Below are 17,274 nucleotides of genomic sequence, written 5' to 3'. Positions count from 1 at the left end.
ATCAATTAGATGACTCAACTCTAGGAGGAGCCCAGCTCTTTGCCTGGTAAATCTTGATGTCTGGCTACAAGGAATTTGCCTAGGATAACCTGGCCTCACACCCCCTTGAAGGCTGGAAAACAGGTACGGGGCTGCACACTGCCCTATCCCGAGAACCTTGGAAGCTAAGACAGGGAGCCACTGCGTCCTGCGTCATCACGCGCCCGGAGAGGGTGGGGCCCTCCTGGGAGCCGCGAGGGGCGGGGCCGAGCAGGTGGGGCGGGGCCGCGGGGCGGAGCTGCGCGGGGTCGCGGCTGCGGAGGAGCCGGTGCGCGGCGGGCGGCGGCGCGTGTGTGCGGTCCCGTCGACGCTCGCAGCCCACCCGCGCCCCGGGGAGGCTCAGCGCGGAGCGGCGGCACGGACGGCCCGGCGGACGCACCCGGGGGCGGCGGCGGCGGCACAGCGCCCGAGCCGGGAAAGCCGGGAGCACCGCGGCGCCTGCTGGCCCCGGGGACCGGGCGCGGCGGGCGTGCGGGCTCCTCCTCCGCGGCCGTGCGCGGCAGCCCCGCGTCGGCTCCGTCGCCCGCACCTGCGCGTCGCGGCCGGTCCCGCCCTCGGCGGCGGCTCACCTGGGCGCCGCGCGGGCCGGGCGCCGCCTCCGGGACGCAGGTGGAGCGGCCGGGGCGCGGGCACCATGAGCAGCGGCGGCGCCAACATCACCTACGCCAGCCGCAAGCGGCGCAAGCCCGTGCAGAAAACGTGAGTGTCGGCGGGTGCGGGAGGTCCCCGCGCGGCCCGGCGGCCCGCAGCCGCGTCCTGGCCAGTGCGCGGCCAACCCGCTGGTGCTGCCCCGGGCGCCTGCAGCCTCGCAGCCCGGCGACCTTCTCTGGTCCTGGTTCGTTGACAGCTCTGACCTAGCCAGTGTCGCTCTGGCTTAGTTAGCTAAGCCTCGCTGGAAATCCTCCGCTCTCGATCCCCACCTCGGGGAGCTTTAGAGGACACAGAAGGTTCTGGGGAGACAGGTCGCCGAGGTGAGGCGCTGGGCAGAGCTAAGCACGTGCTGGCTTGGCGGAGGAGGGGTCGTGCGCCCTTGGAGGAATTCCTCTGTGTCCTTAGCAGCCAGCTCTCTTTCTGTTTGGATGTCTCTCTTCCTTACCGGGCGGCAAATCTCAGCAGAGGCGCGCAGTTGGGAGCAGGTTGGAGCGTGCAGTGGACCGGTGCCCTGGCAGCTTGGTTGCCCTGGCAGCTTGGTGGCATTTTCAGCCCCCCTTTGGTGAAGCCTTCTTCCTCCTTTCTGGAGTGCTCTTAAGCGCTATAAAATTTTAAAAATACAAAATAAAGAGAAAAAGCAGAGAACTGGGCTGACTTTTAAATGATTCTCACTGTCTACGTGAAATTCATTTCCCTTCGCTTTAAAATGCTTTTTCCAGTTCTAACAACAGTCTTTGGTTCGATGGGCTGTTTGTGTGAGATGGGAAATACTTCTAAACAGGATTTTTTTGTTGTTTTGTTTTGTTTTTTTGTGTGTGTGTGTTTTCCAGGCAAGAGATCCATGCTTGAGACAGGTTTCCATTTAGGACTTGGTTGTATTGGTGTATTCATTCATAATTATCTTGGGAGTTCCCGCAACTTACCATTTCCCATTCTTTTATAAATTATTTTAGAAACACTCTCAGGTGATCAGTATCCAGCATTTTGCCTGAAACCTGACTTAGCTATCACCGAGTGAACCAGAGAAATAACATCTTAAGAGTTATACACTGCTTACGAGTGCCTAGAAGTTGCACTATTGGTGAATTTTAATTCCTTTAAGAATTTCAGCTGCCCCAGTTCCTCTGATTTTGACTCATAAATTGCCGTTGAGAGATGTTCGTGTGTAGTCTTATCAGAATTTGGAAGAGTATCGATCTTGAATATCGCCGACTCAGCAGTTTACTGCCTCGGCCGTTCTTTGGACCCTGGGTTCCGTGCTCTGCTATTTTGTAGAATACTTTCTCTTATTAAAACATGTTTGTTCAATGATTTGTTCCTGATGGTTAACGTTTCTTTTAGAGGCTGTTGAGGTGCCTGTTCCCTGTTTCCATTAATAGTGATTCTAACTCAGCATGCGATGAAAATCTCAGGTTTTATGTACGTGGGCACAAACTCTGAAACTCCTGTGTTTTTTTAAGTGACTGATTTTCATTGTGTCGCTTAAGGACGTAAACTGCTTTCTATACAAAGCTCACTATCTTAGTTTTATTCGTTATAACACTGAATGTTTTTAGTTTCTAGTTAGTATAGAGAGCTTCCCTTTTAACACTTCCCTTTAGATTAAGATACACCTTTTATTATATTGTCTCAGTATTTTATTACTCCCTCACACTGTAATATACTTGTATTTGATGATTTCTTATAACAATATTGTTGTTCCCACTCACTTATACTTTCTTTTATTTGGTTCTTGACTGCTGTTTATCAGTCCTTTACCGAGCACCATGAATCGACTCTAACCTTTCAAATGCCTTAAAGGCCACCCACTCACCCGCCTGTTTGGCCTAAGAGTTTAGTGTTGGCACTTAGATTGTCTAGTGAAAGTACTTACGTTTTTCCCCTGAATGGGAAGTAGCTACCTTTCTAGTGCACTTAATCAAAGTTCACTCTTAATTAGGTTATTAAGCTTTAATGTGAGTCTTTAAGCTCAGCTACTGGCTGTGTGCAGTGAGGCCCCAAGTACCCCAACTTCAGGAAGAACACGGTTGTATTGACTCTGCCTTCTCGTTTTAGTTAACTTGGACCCTTTAAGGGATAGCCGTCTTATTTCACCACGAAGCACGTGCACCGTAATTCTGCGGTGTTAGAAAAGTGCACACTTACTTATACAGTTCCATGAAAATTTGGAGTAAAGTAGATGACATGATTTTAACCTGAAGCTCTTGAACGCTTCAGATGAGCTTTTACAGGCAAAATTAGCGCCCTCTAGCGGCCGGTCTCACCGTGACAGTTATCTGTAGAAGGAAATAGGCTTGCAGCGAATTCAGTTTCACCCCAGTAAGTGCGCTGTAATTGTTCCCTTCATCCTGGTGCAATAGAAGTTGAGATTAAAGGACTTAAAAGGACACGAGGCTGCCTTGCATCCAGCCCGTGTCCACATTTTCAAGGACATTATTTCAAAGACCGGCCTGGAAGCAGAATCTTTCCTGATGAAACTTAGCTAGTTGTCCCACACTTAATGTATTCTCCAGAAAATGAGCAAAGGTTTTAGTTCAAATCACCGTTCTTGCTTGTTCTCTTTGGAGAGGAAAATGTTTCGTGTATTTGGTTAGTTATTCCATTCCGTCTCAGGGAGACGGCTGAAAAAGCTACCATGGAATGATGTACTCTAATTGTAACTGCAAATATATTTTTCAGGCTTCATTAAGACAGAAACAGTCTTAATGCTATTTTTAGTTTATCTATCCAGTTTATCATGTATCTAGAAAGTTAGTAAAGAGTGTTAGCACGTAAAAGGTGCCCAATAAGCAAAATTTGCAGCTGCAGATGAGGGGGTAGTGGTGGTGATCCAGCCAGTAGCTTTCAGGGGTCACATGACTGCTGGTAAGGTACACCCCAATAACGGCTTTTACTCTACTAGTGTGCTGGCCTTGCTAGTGGAAACACTGTGAGCCTCATCTATGTAATAAACTTACTTCAAGTGTTACATTATGTAGTACTGAAGTCTTCAGAGAACTGTGGTCTGGTTGCCCTTTCTAGGGAGCATCTAGAATTAAAGGCCCCTGCAGATACTAAGTAAATTTTTTCTTCATTTTCTCTCAAGTAGCGTTCTTGAGAGGGCTTCAATGTAGAGGCCGTGGGTGTGCCTCACGTTAACCTGTGGGTGGTTCTACACACAGCCCCACATCAAACTGAACCACAGGAGCAACAGGTCAAACTCAGAGAAGAGGCAAGTTTCTCCTGCTGGCAGTCAGGTCACATATTTTGTTGTTTGTTTTCCTGTATTAATTTTTCTTTTCACGCAATGAATTTTGATCGTATTTGTTCCTCTCCTTCACCGCATCCCAGGTCCTCCCCGCTTTCCCGCCCACACTGCTTCGTGCTCTTCCTCTGTCCCTTTCCTGGTCGAGTTTTTTAAGAGTAGCAGGACAGTCTCCTCCATGCCGTCCTTAGGCTAGACATACAGAAGGCGGAGTAACCAGGCCGCTGGAACCCCCGGGGGAGGCCTGCTCTTGAACTGCTGCTAGTTAGGTGTTGCGGGTGTGAGCCAGCACTTACAGACCCTGCAAGGCCTTTTCTTCTGGAGTTTAGTCAACATCGCTGCTCAGACCTCAGCACTGTGCGGGATTGTAACAGTATGCCCTCTAAACTCTAACACTTATTTGTGTTCCCTAGCAGTGTAATATAACAAGGATCGCTGCTTTTTCTCAACATCCTCTGATAGAAGCATTGAAAACAATTTTCCATGCATAGTTTAATTTCATGTTCATAGGAGCACTATGGAAAAAATGTTATTATTTCTGTCTTAAGTCACTGGGACTTAAAGTTCACATTCAAAGTTCGTTCGGGTAGTAAGTGAAAAAAGCAGACTCTGGGTATCGAATCTCTAGCTGTTGGCTCCCAATGGTAACATTCTTAGCAACAAGGCAAGATAAACAGGTGAGGCAGTGTACCCCAAAACCCCTGCCCTGGGCATTGCCAGTTGTCCACTGTGTCATTTTTAATGTCATTGAGGCTGGAAACGGTAAATTGCCATCCAGGGACTCAGCCTGTGCTTGCTCCTCTCTTTTTTTTTTTTTTTTTTTTTTTTTTTTTTGCTCCTCTCTTAATTAGAGTCTTCTTTTGCCATTTTCCTGCACTTCTTCCTGTAAAGCCTTTTTAGTAACTGCATGTGTCACTTCCAACATTTCAGTAATTTAACCAGTGTTCCAGAGAATAATCTGGAGATTTGTGAACTCTTATATAAATGTATGATCCTCCATAGGATAAACCTGTTTAGGTGGAATTTGGGGGCATGAATGCGTGTGTGCGCATAGATATATAAGTATATATTGTTAAGGCTGAACCAAGTGTTACACTCAGATAGAGTGTCAAAGTACATTTTTGTGAATTTCATTCACATTAGTTGTCAATAAAACATGTTTGTATTCATGTGCTTTACCTAAAAATATCACCAGTTTTACAGGCTAGCATGACGGAGATGCTTGAGCTTGTATGTGGGGCTGTGTCTGGGTGCAGCGCTACCGTGTGGGTTTCAGGCCTATTACTCACTTTGTACGCTAGTTTTCAGCTTCTTGGTTTGTCCTCTCTCTTGTTTTGAACTAAATTCTTGTAAAATGCATGCGTATTTTAAAAGTCGGGAACATACATACAGTGGCACCTTGCATTCTGGGTGCTGGGCGTGACCTTAGATGCTGTCCATAAGGAATGCAGCATCCCATCTGTCCTTAGTTTTCGTTACCTCCCCTGGCCTCAGAGTTTTGGATTAAATATGCTTTCAGTGTCCCGTTGGATTTGGCTGTTTAAAAATTGTTTCTGGGATAATTAATGTTCTGTGATTGCATTTTCCTCCCACCTGTACACATTGGTAGTTCTTCCCATTTTCCATCATCAGGTCCTTTTCCATGTGGGTACAATGTCTTTGGTGGTTTATGAGAGGCAGGATTTCTCTCTTTGCTTTCCCTTTCTGTCTGTTTCTGAGAGAGAGTAGTAGCTGCAGAAACCTGTTTTCTTCTGCCATTGTGGATCCAGAAGGTCTTGCTTATGCCCCACACCTGACTTGGAGGCCTGCGTCTCTATGAACTCTTAGGCAGCACCGTCTGCATCATGGAGCAGTGCGTTCGTTACACTTGTTTGCCTTGCTATAGAATATGTTAGCACCTGGTAGGAGAAACAGAACTGTTAGGCCTGTCCTGCCAGGGACCAGAGCTTCCTACAGAGTTAAGTATTCAAGGTGTTGTAAATTACCGGCTGATCACCACGTAACATTTTCCTGGTCTGATCTCGGGATTGTAATGTATTGGATATGTTCTGTGGGCTCAAGGGGTAATCCTAGAGAAGAATGTGCACATGCTTAAGAAATAGGAAGAGCGAGCATTTGATCTTTTCAGGGTCGCCGCAGAATAGTAATTTCTAGGACAGACCTTATCTTCCTGGGTCAATTTTGTATGTGTTTCTTGTATGAACATCTGCTTATCCACATAAATCTCTCCTTAACTGAAGCCAACCAGAAAGCAAAGAGCCTATCCCAGCTAGAGAGCAACAACAGGACAGTGGCAAAAGACCTCTGACGCCCTGTGGCTTCCAGGGAGACATCTCAGAAGGTCTGTGGATGCCTTTTGTCTCATACAGGGAAATAAAACATCAAGCTGAACTTAGCCTAGCAATGACATTCATCTTTATGCCATGTGTCACTCTTACCACTTTAAGCATTTAGTCTAGGATGATTTACATTTGAAATTCTCATCCAGAGACCAATGTCCTTGCACTAGAGCTGGGGAAACAAAATGAAGAATGCAGGGGTTAAGAGTTGGGTATACTCTCTTCATCCTGAAATTATTCCTGGGGTGTGTGTGTGTGTGTGTGTGTGTGTGTCTATGTGTGTGTAAGTGTGCATGTGTGCTCACACATGTGGAAGCCAGAGCCAGGTATCTCCTTCACTTGCTTTCCATTTTTTAAAAATAATTTATTTAACTTGATTTTATGTGTGTTAGTGTGAGGGTGTCCGATCCCTTAGAATGGGTATTACAGACAGTTGTAAGCTGCCATGTGAGTGCTGGGACTTGAACCCAGCAGACAATGCTCTTAACCACTGAGCCATCTCTCCAGCCTCCTCCTTTCCAGTTTTTAAAAGTAATGGTTTTGTTTTCTGAGAATTTGGTACAATGGGTTTTGATCATATTCGTCTCCCCCAGCTCCTTTTAGACCCCCCCCATCTACCCACACAACACCCCCAGCCCCTCTCTCCATATCTTTTCATTTTGATTTTTATTCTTTACATATGTTACATCCCAACCACGGTTTCCCCTACCTTCTCTGGTCCCAGACTCGGCCACACAGCCTCCCCCTCCCCTAGACCCACTCTTCCACATCCCTTCCAGGGGGGCAAGAAAAGAGCAGGCCTCCCAGGAATGTCAGCCAAACATGGCGTAACACATTGCAGTAAGACTAACCTCCATGTCAAGGCTGTCCGAGGTGACCCTGTAGGAGGAAAAGGGTCCCATGTGCAGGTGACAGAGTGATAGACAGCCCTCACTCCAGCTGTTAGGGGTCCCATGAGAACACCAAGCTGCTCAACCGTACAGTGTATGCAGAGGTCCCAGCTCAGGCCCACATGGCCTCAGTGATTGCTGCTCCAGTGTCTGTGAGCCCCTGGGTTGATTCTGTGGGCTGTGCTCTCATAGTGTTCTGGACCCTTCTGGCTTCTATGATCCTTCCCCCCCCCCCCCCCCCGCTTCATTGGGGTTCCCCTAGCTTCACCTACTCACCTCGCGTTTAGCCAGCTACTCCTGGGTGTGTGTCTCTCCATTGTGGAAAACTTGACTATCTTCCCCAGTGCAGCAATCAAGGAACAATAGCTTCTCAGCTGGAGGTGGGACTTGGTGCTGACCCCTGTCCTCCCTGCTGGGTTTTGTCTGGCTTGGCCTTCTGTTGGTCTGTGCTTGCTGTCACGGTCTCTGTGGGTTGGTGTGTCCTCTGCCCTGTTATTTCTGAAGTCATCACTACCTTTGGCTCCTGGGCCATTTCTGCACCTTCTTCCATGTAGATCCCTGAGCCCTGAGGGGAAGGACGTGATGCGATTAGGGTTGAGCTCACTTTCTATTCTCTCTCTCTTTTCATGTCATTTATCTTCTACATGTTTGCCAGTTGTGAGTATCTGTTAATGGCTGTCAACAGCACAAAGAAGCTTCCCTGCTGAGAGCTGAGCAATGCGCTTAGCTCTGGGTGTAGCAATAAGTCATTAGGAGTCACTTTACTGCTGTATCCATTTCAGAGAATAATAGTAACAGGTTCTCTCCTGGGACCCGTAACCTGTCTAGCCACATGTTCTTGGGAGCATTGACAGTGTCAGGTATGGCTTCCACCTCATGGAGCAGGTCTCAAATCCAATCAGAAAGAGACTACCGGTGGTCTGTATCGAGGCTATAAATGTAACTGTGATAATGGCACAGTTAGTCTGCGTGAGAGAACTAACTAAAATCTGTAAGGAGAATTAAGGAAGTAGGAGTTTGAGAATCTGTGCACACCAATATGTAAATGATTAACTAGGGAGATCACACGTTCTAAATCCAAATGCATGTGTAATAGTGGTTTTCCTAGGTAAAATTTGCTTTACAGTAAATTTTTATTTAAAGGTGCTTTCAGTATGGAAATACTTCTGTTTTAATTGTTCAGCTCGGTGGCTTTATTGTATTTTTGCACGAGTGCTGTGTATTTTTTGTATTTTTGTTCATGTTGGTTATTATCTGACCTTTTCCATAGTCGTGTTAGGGAAAAGAGTTGGGTATAGCTAGTGCTGTACAGGGGTTTAATGAGAAATTCTTCAGATTTTGGGGGGAGAGAGGCCTTGGAGGAGATGTTGTAATATAACAGACATTTTTGCTCCATGTTTTCTAAAGGCTTTTGTGGTTCTTTGTTTTTCAGAGTAAAGCCAGTCCCTCCTGAAGGAATCAAATCCAACCCTTCTAAACGACACAGAGACCGCCTGAACACAGAGTTGGACCGCCTGGCCAGCCTGCTGCCCTTTCCACAAGATGTTATTAATAAGCTGGACAAGCTCTCCGTTCTGAGGCTCAGCGTCAGCTACCTCAGGGCCAAGAGTTTCTTCGATGGTATGACTGCAGGGTTTGCTTTTCCAGCAGTAACTCACACACGCTGATGTTAAATGTGGTCCTTCTAATGTCGATGACTAGAAAAGCTCTCCACAAGTGACAATGTTCCCCCCCCACTAGGCTCCTTTTAAATTGTTTTATTAATTACAGTTTATTAACTTTGTATCCCAACTGTAGGCGCTTCCCTCATCCCCCTCCCAATCCCACCATACCTCTCTCTTCTCCATCTATGCCCCTCCCCCAATCCACTGATAGGGAAGTTCCTCCTCCCCTTCCCTCTGATCCTCGCCTATCATTGTCTTCCTCTGCATCGTCTTCCTCTGCATTGTCTTCCTTTGTGGCCTGGTAAGACTGTATCCCCTCAGGGGCCGCAAAGAATGATCAAAGAACCAGCCCATGAGTTCATGTCAGAGACAGCCCCTGTTCCCATTACTAGGAAACCCACTTGGAGACAGAGTTGCCCGTGGGCTACATCTGTGCAGGGGTTCTAGGTTATCTCCATGCATGGTCCTTGGTTGGTGTATCAAGTCTTAGAAAAGACCCCTGTGCCTAGAATTTTTTGATCTGTTGCTCTCTTTGTGGAGTTCCTGTCCACTCCAGATCTTTCTATCTCCCCCTTCTTTTATAAGATTCCCTGCACTCTACCCAAAGTTTGGCTATGAGTCTCAGCATCTGCTTTGATACTCTGCTGGGTAGAGTCTTTCAGAGATCCTCTGTGGTAGGCTCCTGTAATGTTCCCTGTTTTCTCCATCTTCTGAGGCCTATCCCATTTGCCTTTCTGAATGAGGATTGATCATCTTACCCTTGGTCCTCCTTCTTGATTAGCTTCTTTAGGTGTACAGATTTTAGCATGTTTAACCTATATTATATGTCTAATATCTACTTATAAGTGAATATATACCATGTGTGTCTTTCTGTATTATTTATTGTCATAGAAAATAACTAATTGACAAATCTATATTTGTAACTATTATTAGTTAACTCTCCTATCTCATCCATCAGACAGATGTAGCCATTTGGATGATATCTGCCATCTTTCTTTGAAAGTCTTGTATTTAGAAGTTATACTTAGGTTGCAATTTTAGAAAGAAATAATAAAATACTGTTTGACTGTGATTGGGGCTGGGGCTCGCTCAGTGGACAAGAGAGGATTTGGTATACAAACGTGACTATCTGTGTTCATATCACTTAAAAGCCTGGCATGGCCTCACATGCCTGTGACCTTAGCACTGTGGGGGCAGAGACTGAAGGACTGTGGGCCTGCTGGCTGCCAGCTCATCTGCAGGTGCAAGGCAGCTTTGGGAATTAGGCAGGAGTGATGGGGAAGGACAGAGGAAGTCTCCTGTGGCCTCTGCCTATACACATGCAGACACTCGCTTGCACCCTAGACTCACATACCCTCTCTCTGACACACACACAAACACACAAGTCTCTCTCATGAGACACACTCTGTCCCCCTCTTTCTCTCACACACATGCTCTCTGTCATATATACATGCACACTGTGACACACACACAATCTCTCCCTCTCCTCTCTCTCATACACTCATACACACACTCTCTATGACACCACATACTCTCCCTGACATACATGCACATATATGCTCTCTGACACTCCCCCTCCCTCTTCCCTGGACATACACATGCAGGAGATAGTAATATATTGTTCCCATATTTTCTGTTTTTAAGTATCTTTTACATGCATACTGGGGATTTGAACTCAAGACATCATGCTTAAGTAGCAAGATCTCTTTCTTACTAAGCCATCTCCCAAGTGTCTTATTTTTTTTTCTTTTTGTGTTCATAAATCAAACATTGACTTGTTGAGGAACATGCTTTTTAAAGAATCCCATTCTTTAAAAAGCTGCAGTGAGTGAGTTGATAGCAATATTTCAGTAGCCAGCACCCAGCTTCCGAAACTGCTGTGTGCGTAGGTGTCACCAGGCATCAGGGTGAGATGCAGATGTTTCCCCGACTGCAGACTCAGCCGATGCTAATGGTGGCCATCCAGGTCAGCAGGCAGCACCTACTCGTTTCTGTAATGTGTCTCAGAGGATTGCAAAGAAAGTCATTTCCCTTCAGATTTGTGTCTATACAATCTGATGTGTCTGATGCGAACACCTTTCGTTTGCAGGCTTGTTTGTGTATTTTTAACAAGTGTGATTTTATTTATTTAGTCACTTTGCAGCCTGACTGTAGCCTGTAACCTTCAGCAGCAGTAGTTGTCAGTACGCACACACACTGCAGCAACGATTCCATTTGGTTTGCTGACTACAGAGCCTGGCAATAGTGAGTCTGTGTGGTCTGTAGTGTAACCTACTCCTACAGTAGGGATTTCACGTGCTGTGTAATGTAGAGTCCCACATTAGGGATTTCACGTGGTCTGTCTGCAGCAAGCCCTCCCTACTGCAGCAGTGATTTCACGTGGTCTGTAATGTAGGGTCCCGCAGTAGTGATTTCACGCATAGTTTCATAGCAGGCACTTAAAGATCTTTTAAGAAAAGTTCTTATGTTTCAGTTCCATCGTACCCCACCCTCATTCTGGATCACTCTGCGGCGGCGCTCAGTAGCGTGTCTGAGTGTCCTTGTCGACTGTAGCCTTCCCGGCCGAGCCCATGTTTCCTGATTCCTTTTATTGTTCCTGACTCTCCCTCTCTCTCTGTGTCCCTCCCCTCTCTGCAAAGTCCTACGGACAGCAGCTTCAGCACAAAGGGGGCTGGTTAGAGGTAGATCCTGGACCTGCAGGCCCGTTCAGTGGTGGTCACGGGTACCTGTGAGCCCTGCTGCAGATGGCAGCCTGGAGCTTGTACCTGAGCCTCACGGTTGGCTAGCAGACTGTGCTCCCTGCCACACTTTCTCCCTGACACTGGGCTCTCTGCCCTCAGAGAATTTCGTGTCAGGGCAGGGGCCTCAGTGTGGACTCTGGAGAGGTTTATTGACCTGAATCGTTGTACCTTTCAATTTCTTGAGGCTTGATAATGAAGAATGTTGTTACATGTCTGTATGAAAAATTGCCTATATGACGTGTTAGAGAACATATACATTTTGCCCTGTTTAGAAGTAGGGATGACACTGAATCTACTTAGAATAGCTGCTTTGCCATGTAAGCACTACATAATTGCTGTTTTTAGGACAGATGCATGTACGTATGTTTACACACATGCATGATGAGCAACATGTCTCCTTACCCCCAAGTCAGCCTTATTTTCCATGCTTATTTTCCAACATTGAAAGTATTTTCCTGGCCCTTCATTTATTCGTCAGACTTTTATTCAGGTTTCTTGCCTATCTGTATTATTTCTCATCAGTTATATTATGCATAACTCTAGATCACATTTTTGGGTTTACCCTCCTGTGTGCATAAGATGTAGCTGGAAATTTTGTTGAAATATGCCTTCTAGAACATGCCTCCTCTATGCTGATTCACTCACCTGTCTGTAAACACCAAGTATTTGAGCAAACATGTTACAAATGTTGTGACAGTGTTTTAGTTGAGTCTCCACTGTGCCCGGAGCTAGTTTTTAAAAGTCATATGCTTTTCTCTTGGAAGGAAAAAATTCACATATTCAAAATTTTAGTCGGATTATAAGTGTGTGTAAGTGTGTGTGTGGTTTAATGGTGCTTATACACTTTAAGCAGCACCTTAAGCTGTTCAGTATAGGATCATAGAGTGGGATGGAGATTGAGGTGGATAAATGACCACGTCTTCTCCAGCCCATCAGTGGACCTGCAGTGTGTCAGGGTCCCTAGAAAGAAGAATTTGAGCACAGTACCTTTATGAACAGAGCAGTGCTGTGCAAGCCAGGGGACGGGGAGCTCCCGGCAGACCTGAGGGGCCGTCCACAGTCGCTCTCACCGTCCCTCTGTTAGGGAAACAGTGCAGTGAAGCAAAGGGAAGCTCCGAATGAATAACAGGATGCAAACAGGGGGTGTGTAAATTCCTGCGGAAAGGACAATATAAACGAGTAATCATACAATCCTGCTAGAAAGGAAACTCAAGTTTTACTATAACAATAGATATTTTTCCAAGAAAATACATCTATTTACCACACGTTCCAATAATATGGCATGGATTGATCTTCTTAAACATTGGAGCCGTGACTGAGCTGTTAATTGCTGCCTCTTAGGTTCCACAGTAATATTTGTCCTTTCCTAGTTAACTGAAACATCCCAGAATTTAACATTTAAGTACTTCATACTGCTTAGCCCTGTTGAAATTTGCAGCACTCTATCTGAAACTGTTATCTGTTATGTCTGATGCAGAAAGTATTCAAGAAGTTCAGTGACTATGATCAGTAGGAATTCATTTTTGAACACTGGGATTTTGGTGGCTGCATCCAGGTCTTGGAATTGACTGATTTTAACAGAAAGGCATTTTCCTCCTCTATCGTGCACCATCACACCCGGCTAACAGTTTATTCTTAAGAAGCATAACTTTGACATTTATATTTTGGAAGGAGTTTTCTTACTACCTATTGAAATTTCCAGGAGGTAGCTTGTTCAAATTGTTCTGCATCTAGACAGTGTCTTGGTTAGGGTTACTATTTATGTGATGAAGCACCCTGGCCAAGGCAACTTATGAAAGAAAGCATTTAACTGAGGGTTTGCTTCCAGTATCAGAGGGTGAGTACGGAATCCTGCTGGTGGAGGACTTAGCAGAAGGCAGGCAGCCATGCTGTTGGAGAAGCAGAGAGCTCCCAAGCTGCAGGCATACTGCAAGCAAATCTGGGCCTGGCCTGGGCTTTTCAAGCCTCAGTCACACACCTGCTCCAGCAAAGCGACACCTCCTAATCTTTCTCAAACAGCTCCACTAACTAGGGACCACACACTCAACTATATGAGCCCGTGGGGCTATTTTCAATCACACCACAACATCCCACTCCCTGGCCCCCACAGGCTTATAGCCATAGCACAACGCAAAATGCATTCGGTCCAACTTCAAAAGTCTCTAGTTTTTTCACAATCTCAAAACTGGTTAAAAGTCCAAAGTCTGTTCTGAGACCCAAGCCTTTACTTTAACTGTAACATCCTCTAAAATCAAAGCGAAAAAGCAGGTTACAGACTTCCAGCATACAGTGGCACATACATCGCCACCCCAAACAGGAGGAAAGGTGGCATCGTGAGGAGACTGAGTTCAGCGAGCCTACAACTGTTCGCTGTGAATTTGCTTTTCTTGCTTCACATTTTCCTACATGGTGTGGGGTGCATTTTCTTGTCCTGTGACAGACTAGTCCATTGATTCCCGGGTTCTTAATGTCTCCCTTCCCTTTCGTGGAGGCATCACAGAACACAGGATGCATGCTTTACACCAGGGGTGAGCATTCAAGCACAGCACGTGTCCCTCAGTGGACCAGTTAGTGTCTTTAACCTTCCTGGGCCACACTGTCTTCACCTTCTCAGAATGAGCAGTAACCACACACCTGCTCTGAGGTGGCTTAGTGCTGAAGTTAAGAACTATGACTGAATCTTGTAATTAAAATGGTTGTCATGGAAATTACACATGTGGAGTATGTGTGCTATTCCTGTGGAGTATTGACATGTTACTTTAATGGAGGATGTCCTTGTTGTGCATGAATGTGCCTCAGACCCCTTAGAACGTTTTCTCTTGAGCCCATTGCTCAAGTCTTAGTGTTCTCAGAAAAGAGAGCTGTTGGCTGTGTGGGAGGGTGCGAGCCATGGACACTGTTAGGTACTCAACCGTGTGTCAGTTTTAATGGCGTGCTGCAGTTTTTGTCTCGATAAAATCGTTGGAGTTATCTCTTAATGTTCACATGAGCAAATGTATTTACTAAACCCATAATCATGTTTAGAAAAACATGGGAACTCAGATGATTTCTGAATCATTTCCTAAGTCTAGACATTCTGCCATTGGTCTTCAGAGAGGGGTGTGTGCAGTGTTGCCTGGGAATTGTTAGTGCGAACTGTGAAGTGCTGCCTTAGAGCCACTGAGTCAGAAGTTGACAGAGGCCGATCTGTGCATTAGCATGCCCTCCAGGTGCTGATGTCTGTGAAAAGTTCTTAGTAACTGGTGCACTTTATTAGTCACATTCTGCATTTCAGAGTCATGTTTGCGCTTCACTCTGGTGTGTAAAGGTAACCACGTGACTTGCAAGGTTAATGGCCACAATCGAGCAGGCGCTTCTACCCTCGTTGCATTAATGCAGTCAGGGATGGCATGGAGTGTTGCAACTGAGTGTGTAACGTGCACTGTGACAGCTACATCCTGGGAAGTGAGTTTTCACCTGAAATTTGGAATAGAACTAAATTTTAAGGAGTTTTGCATTTTGAAAGTGATCTGCTAAAAATCAATAGCTTTCCAAAGCTGCTGTCACAAACACAGTTTCCCCCTGGCCTCCAAGGAACACACCTCAGGGGCTGCAGAGGTAGCCCACTGGCTGATCGCATTTACTGCTCGCTCTTCCAGAGGACCCAGGTTTGATTCCCAGTCCCCACATAATGGCTCACAAATGTCCCAGGGCATCTGATGCCCTCTCCTGGGCATACATGTGGTATGAACACATTTCATATACAGAAGAAAACCGTAGAATGTATTAAAATAAAATGCTTCTTTTATCTCAAACTATATAGGAAACTCCCTTTAGGTACACTTGGTGTATTATCTGGAAACTTATTCATTCATTTAAAGAACAAAGTACAAGATGTACATTACCACAGTCCTGTATTTTGTCCTCATGGATGTTTTTCTTCTTCTTCAACAATTCAAAGTAATGTACAGGAGAGGAAAGTCCCTCGTTAGAAAATGTCGATTGGGTAAATATTGGTTCAGTTTGGACTGGAGCCATGGGTGCCGGGGAGTGGTACTAGTGGCCCACGTTTGCACACTGGGTAAAATCAGTTCCTTGTACTGTGTCATGCTTCAGACGCCTCCACACGAAGACATACCTGAGATAGTCTGTCACTTTCCTGTCCTCACCTCGTGCTACTTTTATTCTTCTGTCTCTTCGGAAGGAGGTATGTAGCCTGCTGCTGGGGAGCTTCAGCAGATGTCTGTTAAAAATTCAAGTTATTTCTCAGGTAGCCGAATCAGACATTTTCAGATATTATGCTTCATTTCTACAAGCTCTTAAGTTTCAAGTATCATATACATTGGAATGTAGACGTTATTTGTGTGCTGCTTAACATTTCAAATGTTTTAGGTGCCATGTAGTTGTCAAAATAATTCTGTTGGATGCTAATCAGTGTTCTCCATTTAAAGACTAGGAAATGGATATTACCTACTGCAGTTCAAACAGTTTTTGTAGTGGTTCCGAGATGTGTAGACAGAAGGATGATTTTATCATCTCTGCCCTTGGCTGTCTATCTGTAGGATGCATGTTATTTTACGCTCACCAGAATTCCTCTTGAGTGATAGCATCGCTCTCATTTAAAGGCAAGAAAGCTAAAGGTGAAAAGTGGTCAGCTCCCTGGGAGAATCATGGGGCGGATGGGCCATGGTCTGCACACTGGGAGCAGGCTGCCTGCATTTCCATCCAGGCTTTACCTCCCCCCACCCCCTTGAAGGATAGGGTTTCTCTGTGTAGTATTGGCTGTCTTGAACTCGCTTTGCAGACCAGGCTGGCCTTGAACCCACATGATCTACCTGCCTCTGCCCCCCTGAGTGCTGGGAATAAAGGTGTGCACCAGCCACCACGCCCAGCTCCAGGCTTATATCTTAAAGTTTGGCAACTCTGAGAAAGCTTCTTCCTCCCCTTTTCTCTTAGTTTCATGTTATATTAAACAGACAATACAGTGTCATACAGCTGATTTGGAAATGAAATGGGACATAGACTGCAGCCCACATCGTTACAGAGTAAATAGAGTAATTCAAATGGTACGACGAAGTTGCTGTCTTCCATTGATTTCTTACCAAGTAGTATGAACACGAGGAGAAAGAGTATTAATACGGAGTCCAGCATTTTAAGAAGGGAGAGGTAACAGTTGTAAGACTAAAACTTGAGAAAGCATCATAAATGGTTAAAATGACTCAGTCTGGATGGGAGAGTATGGGCCTAGTGTAAGCTTTCTGAAACAGCACAGAGGTAAGATGTGGGAAGACCCTGGGAAGTGAATATGCACACTCTTTCTGGACTCATGTTTGTAGTGTTTCCTTTACTACTTTCCTGTGGACTAAACGACAGAAACATTGATACGGTCTGCTTGGAATAGTACCATCCAGTGACCATTCCCAGAAATCCATGTATCGTGCATAGCAAACATTGCTCTTCCAACATTTAAAACTCAGAGATAATCTGTGTGAAGGGCTTCCTGTCACCTTTACACCTCCGCACTCCCTGCAATGCTTTGTGAACCTGTTCTGATTCTTGACTCTTTTTGACATTCTCTCCTAGTTCTTTATTTCTATAGCTTGTACATCCTGCTCAAAGACTGGCCAAATCTTATTGGCTAAGTCTAATTGCATTGGCTACTAACCTCAATACAGGCACAGTAACAAGTGGTACATTACTGAGACAGACACCTCTGGTGATAAAGAA

The 17,274-nt window shown here is 45.6% G+C and overlaps 1 protein-coding gene across 1 annotated transcript in view; it reads left to right on the top strand.

Annotated features, from left to right (window-relative positions):
* The first annotated feature begins 326 nt into the window (after positions 1-326).
* The window catches only part of Ahr (aryl hydrocarbon receptor), a 35,147-nt gene continuing 18,199 nt past the window's right edge, over positions 327-17,274 (top strand). Inside the window, exons 1-2 of the mRNA XM_021657800.2 lie at positions 327-738; positions 8,596-8,783. Coding sequence (XP_021513475.1) covers positions 674-738; positions 8,596-8,783 — 253 coding nt within the window. The 5' untranslated portion in view covers positions 327-673. The remainder of the gene's footprint in view (positions 739-8,595; positions 8,784-17,274) is intronic.

Source organism: Meriones unguiculatus, chromosome 1 (genome assembly GCF_030254825.1).
Source record: "Meriones unguiculatus strain TT.TT164.6M chromosome 1, Bangor_MerUng_6.1, whole genome shotgun sequence".
Taxonomy (NCBI): domain Eukaryota; kingdom Metazoa; phylum Chordata; class Mammalia; order Rodentia; family Muridae; genus Meriones; species Meriones unguiculatus.
This window is presented reverse-complemented; position numbering and strand designations above follow the sequence as displayed.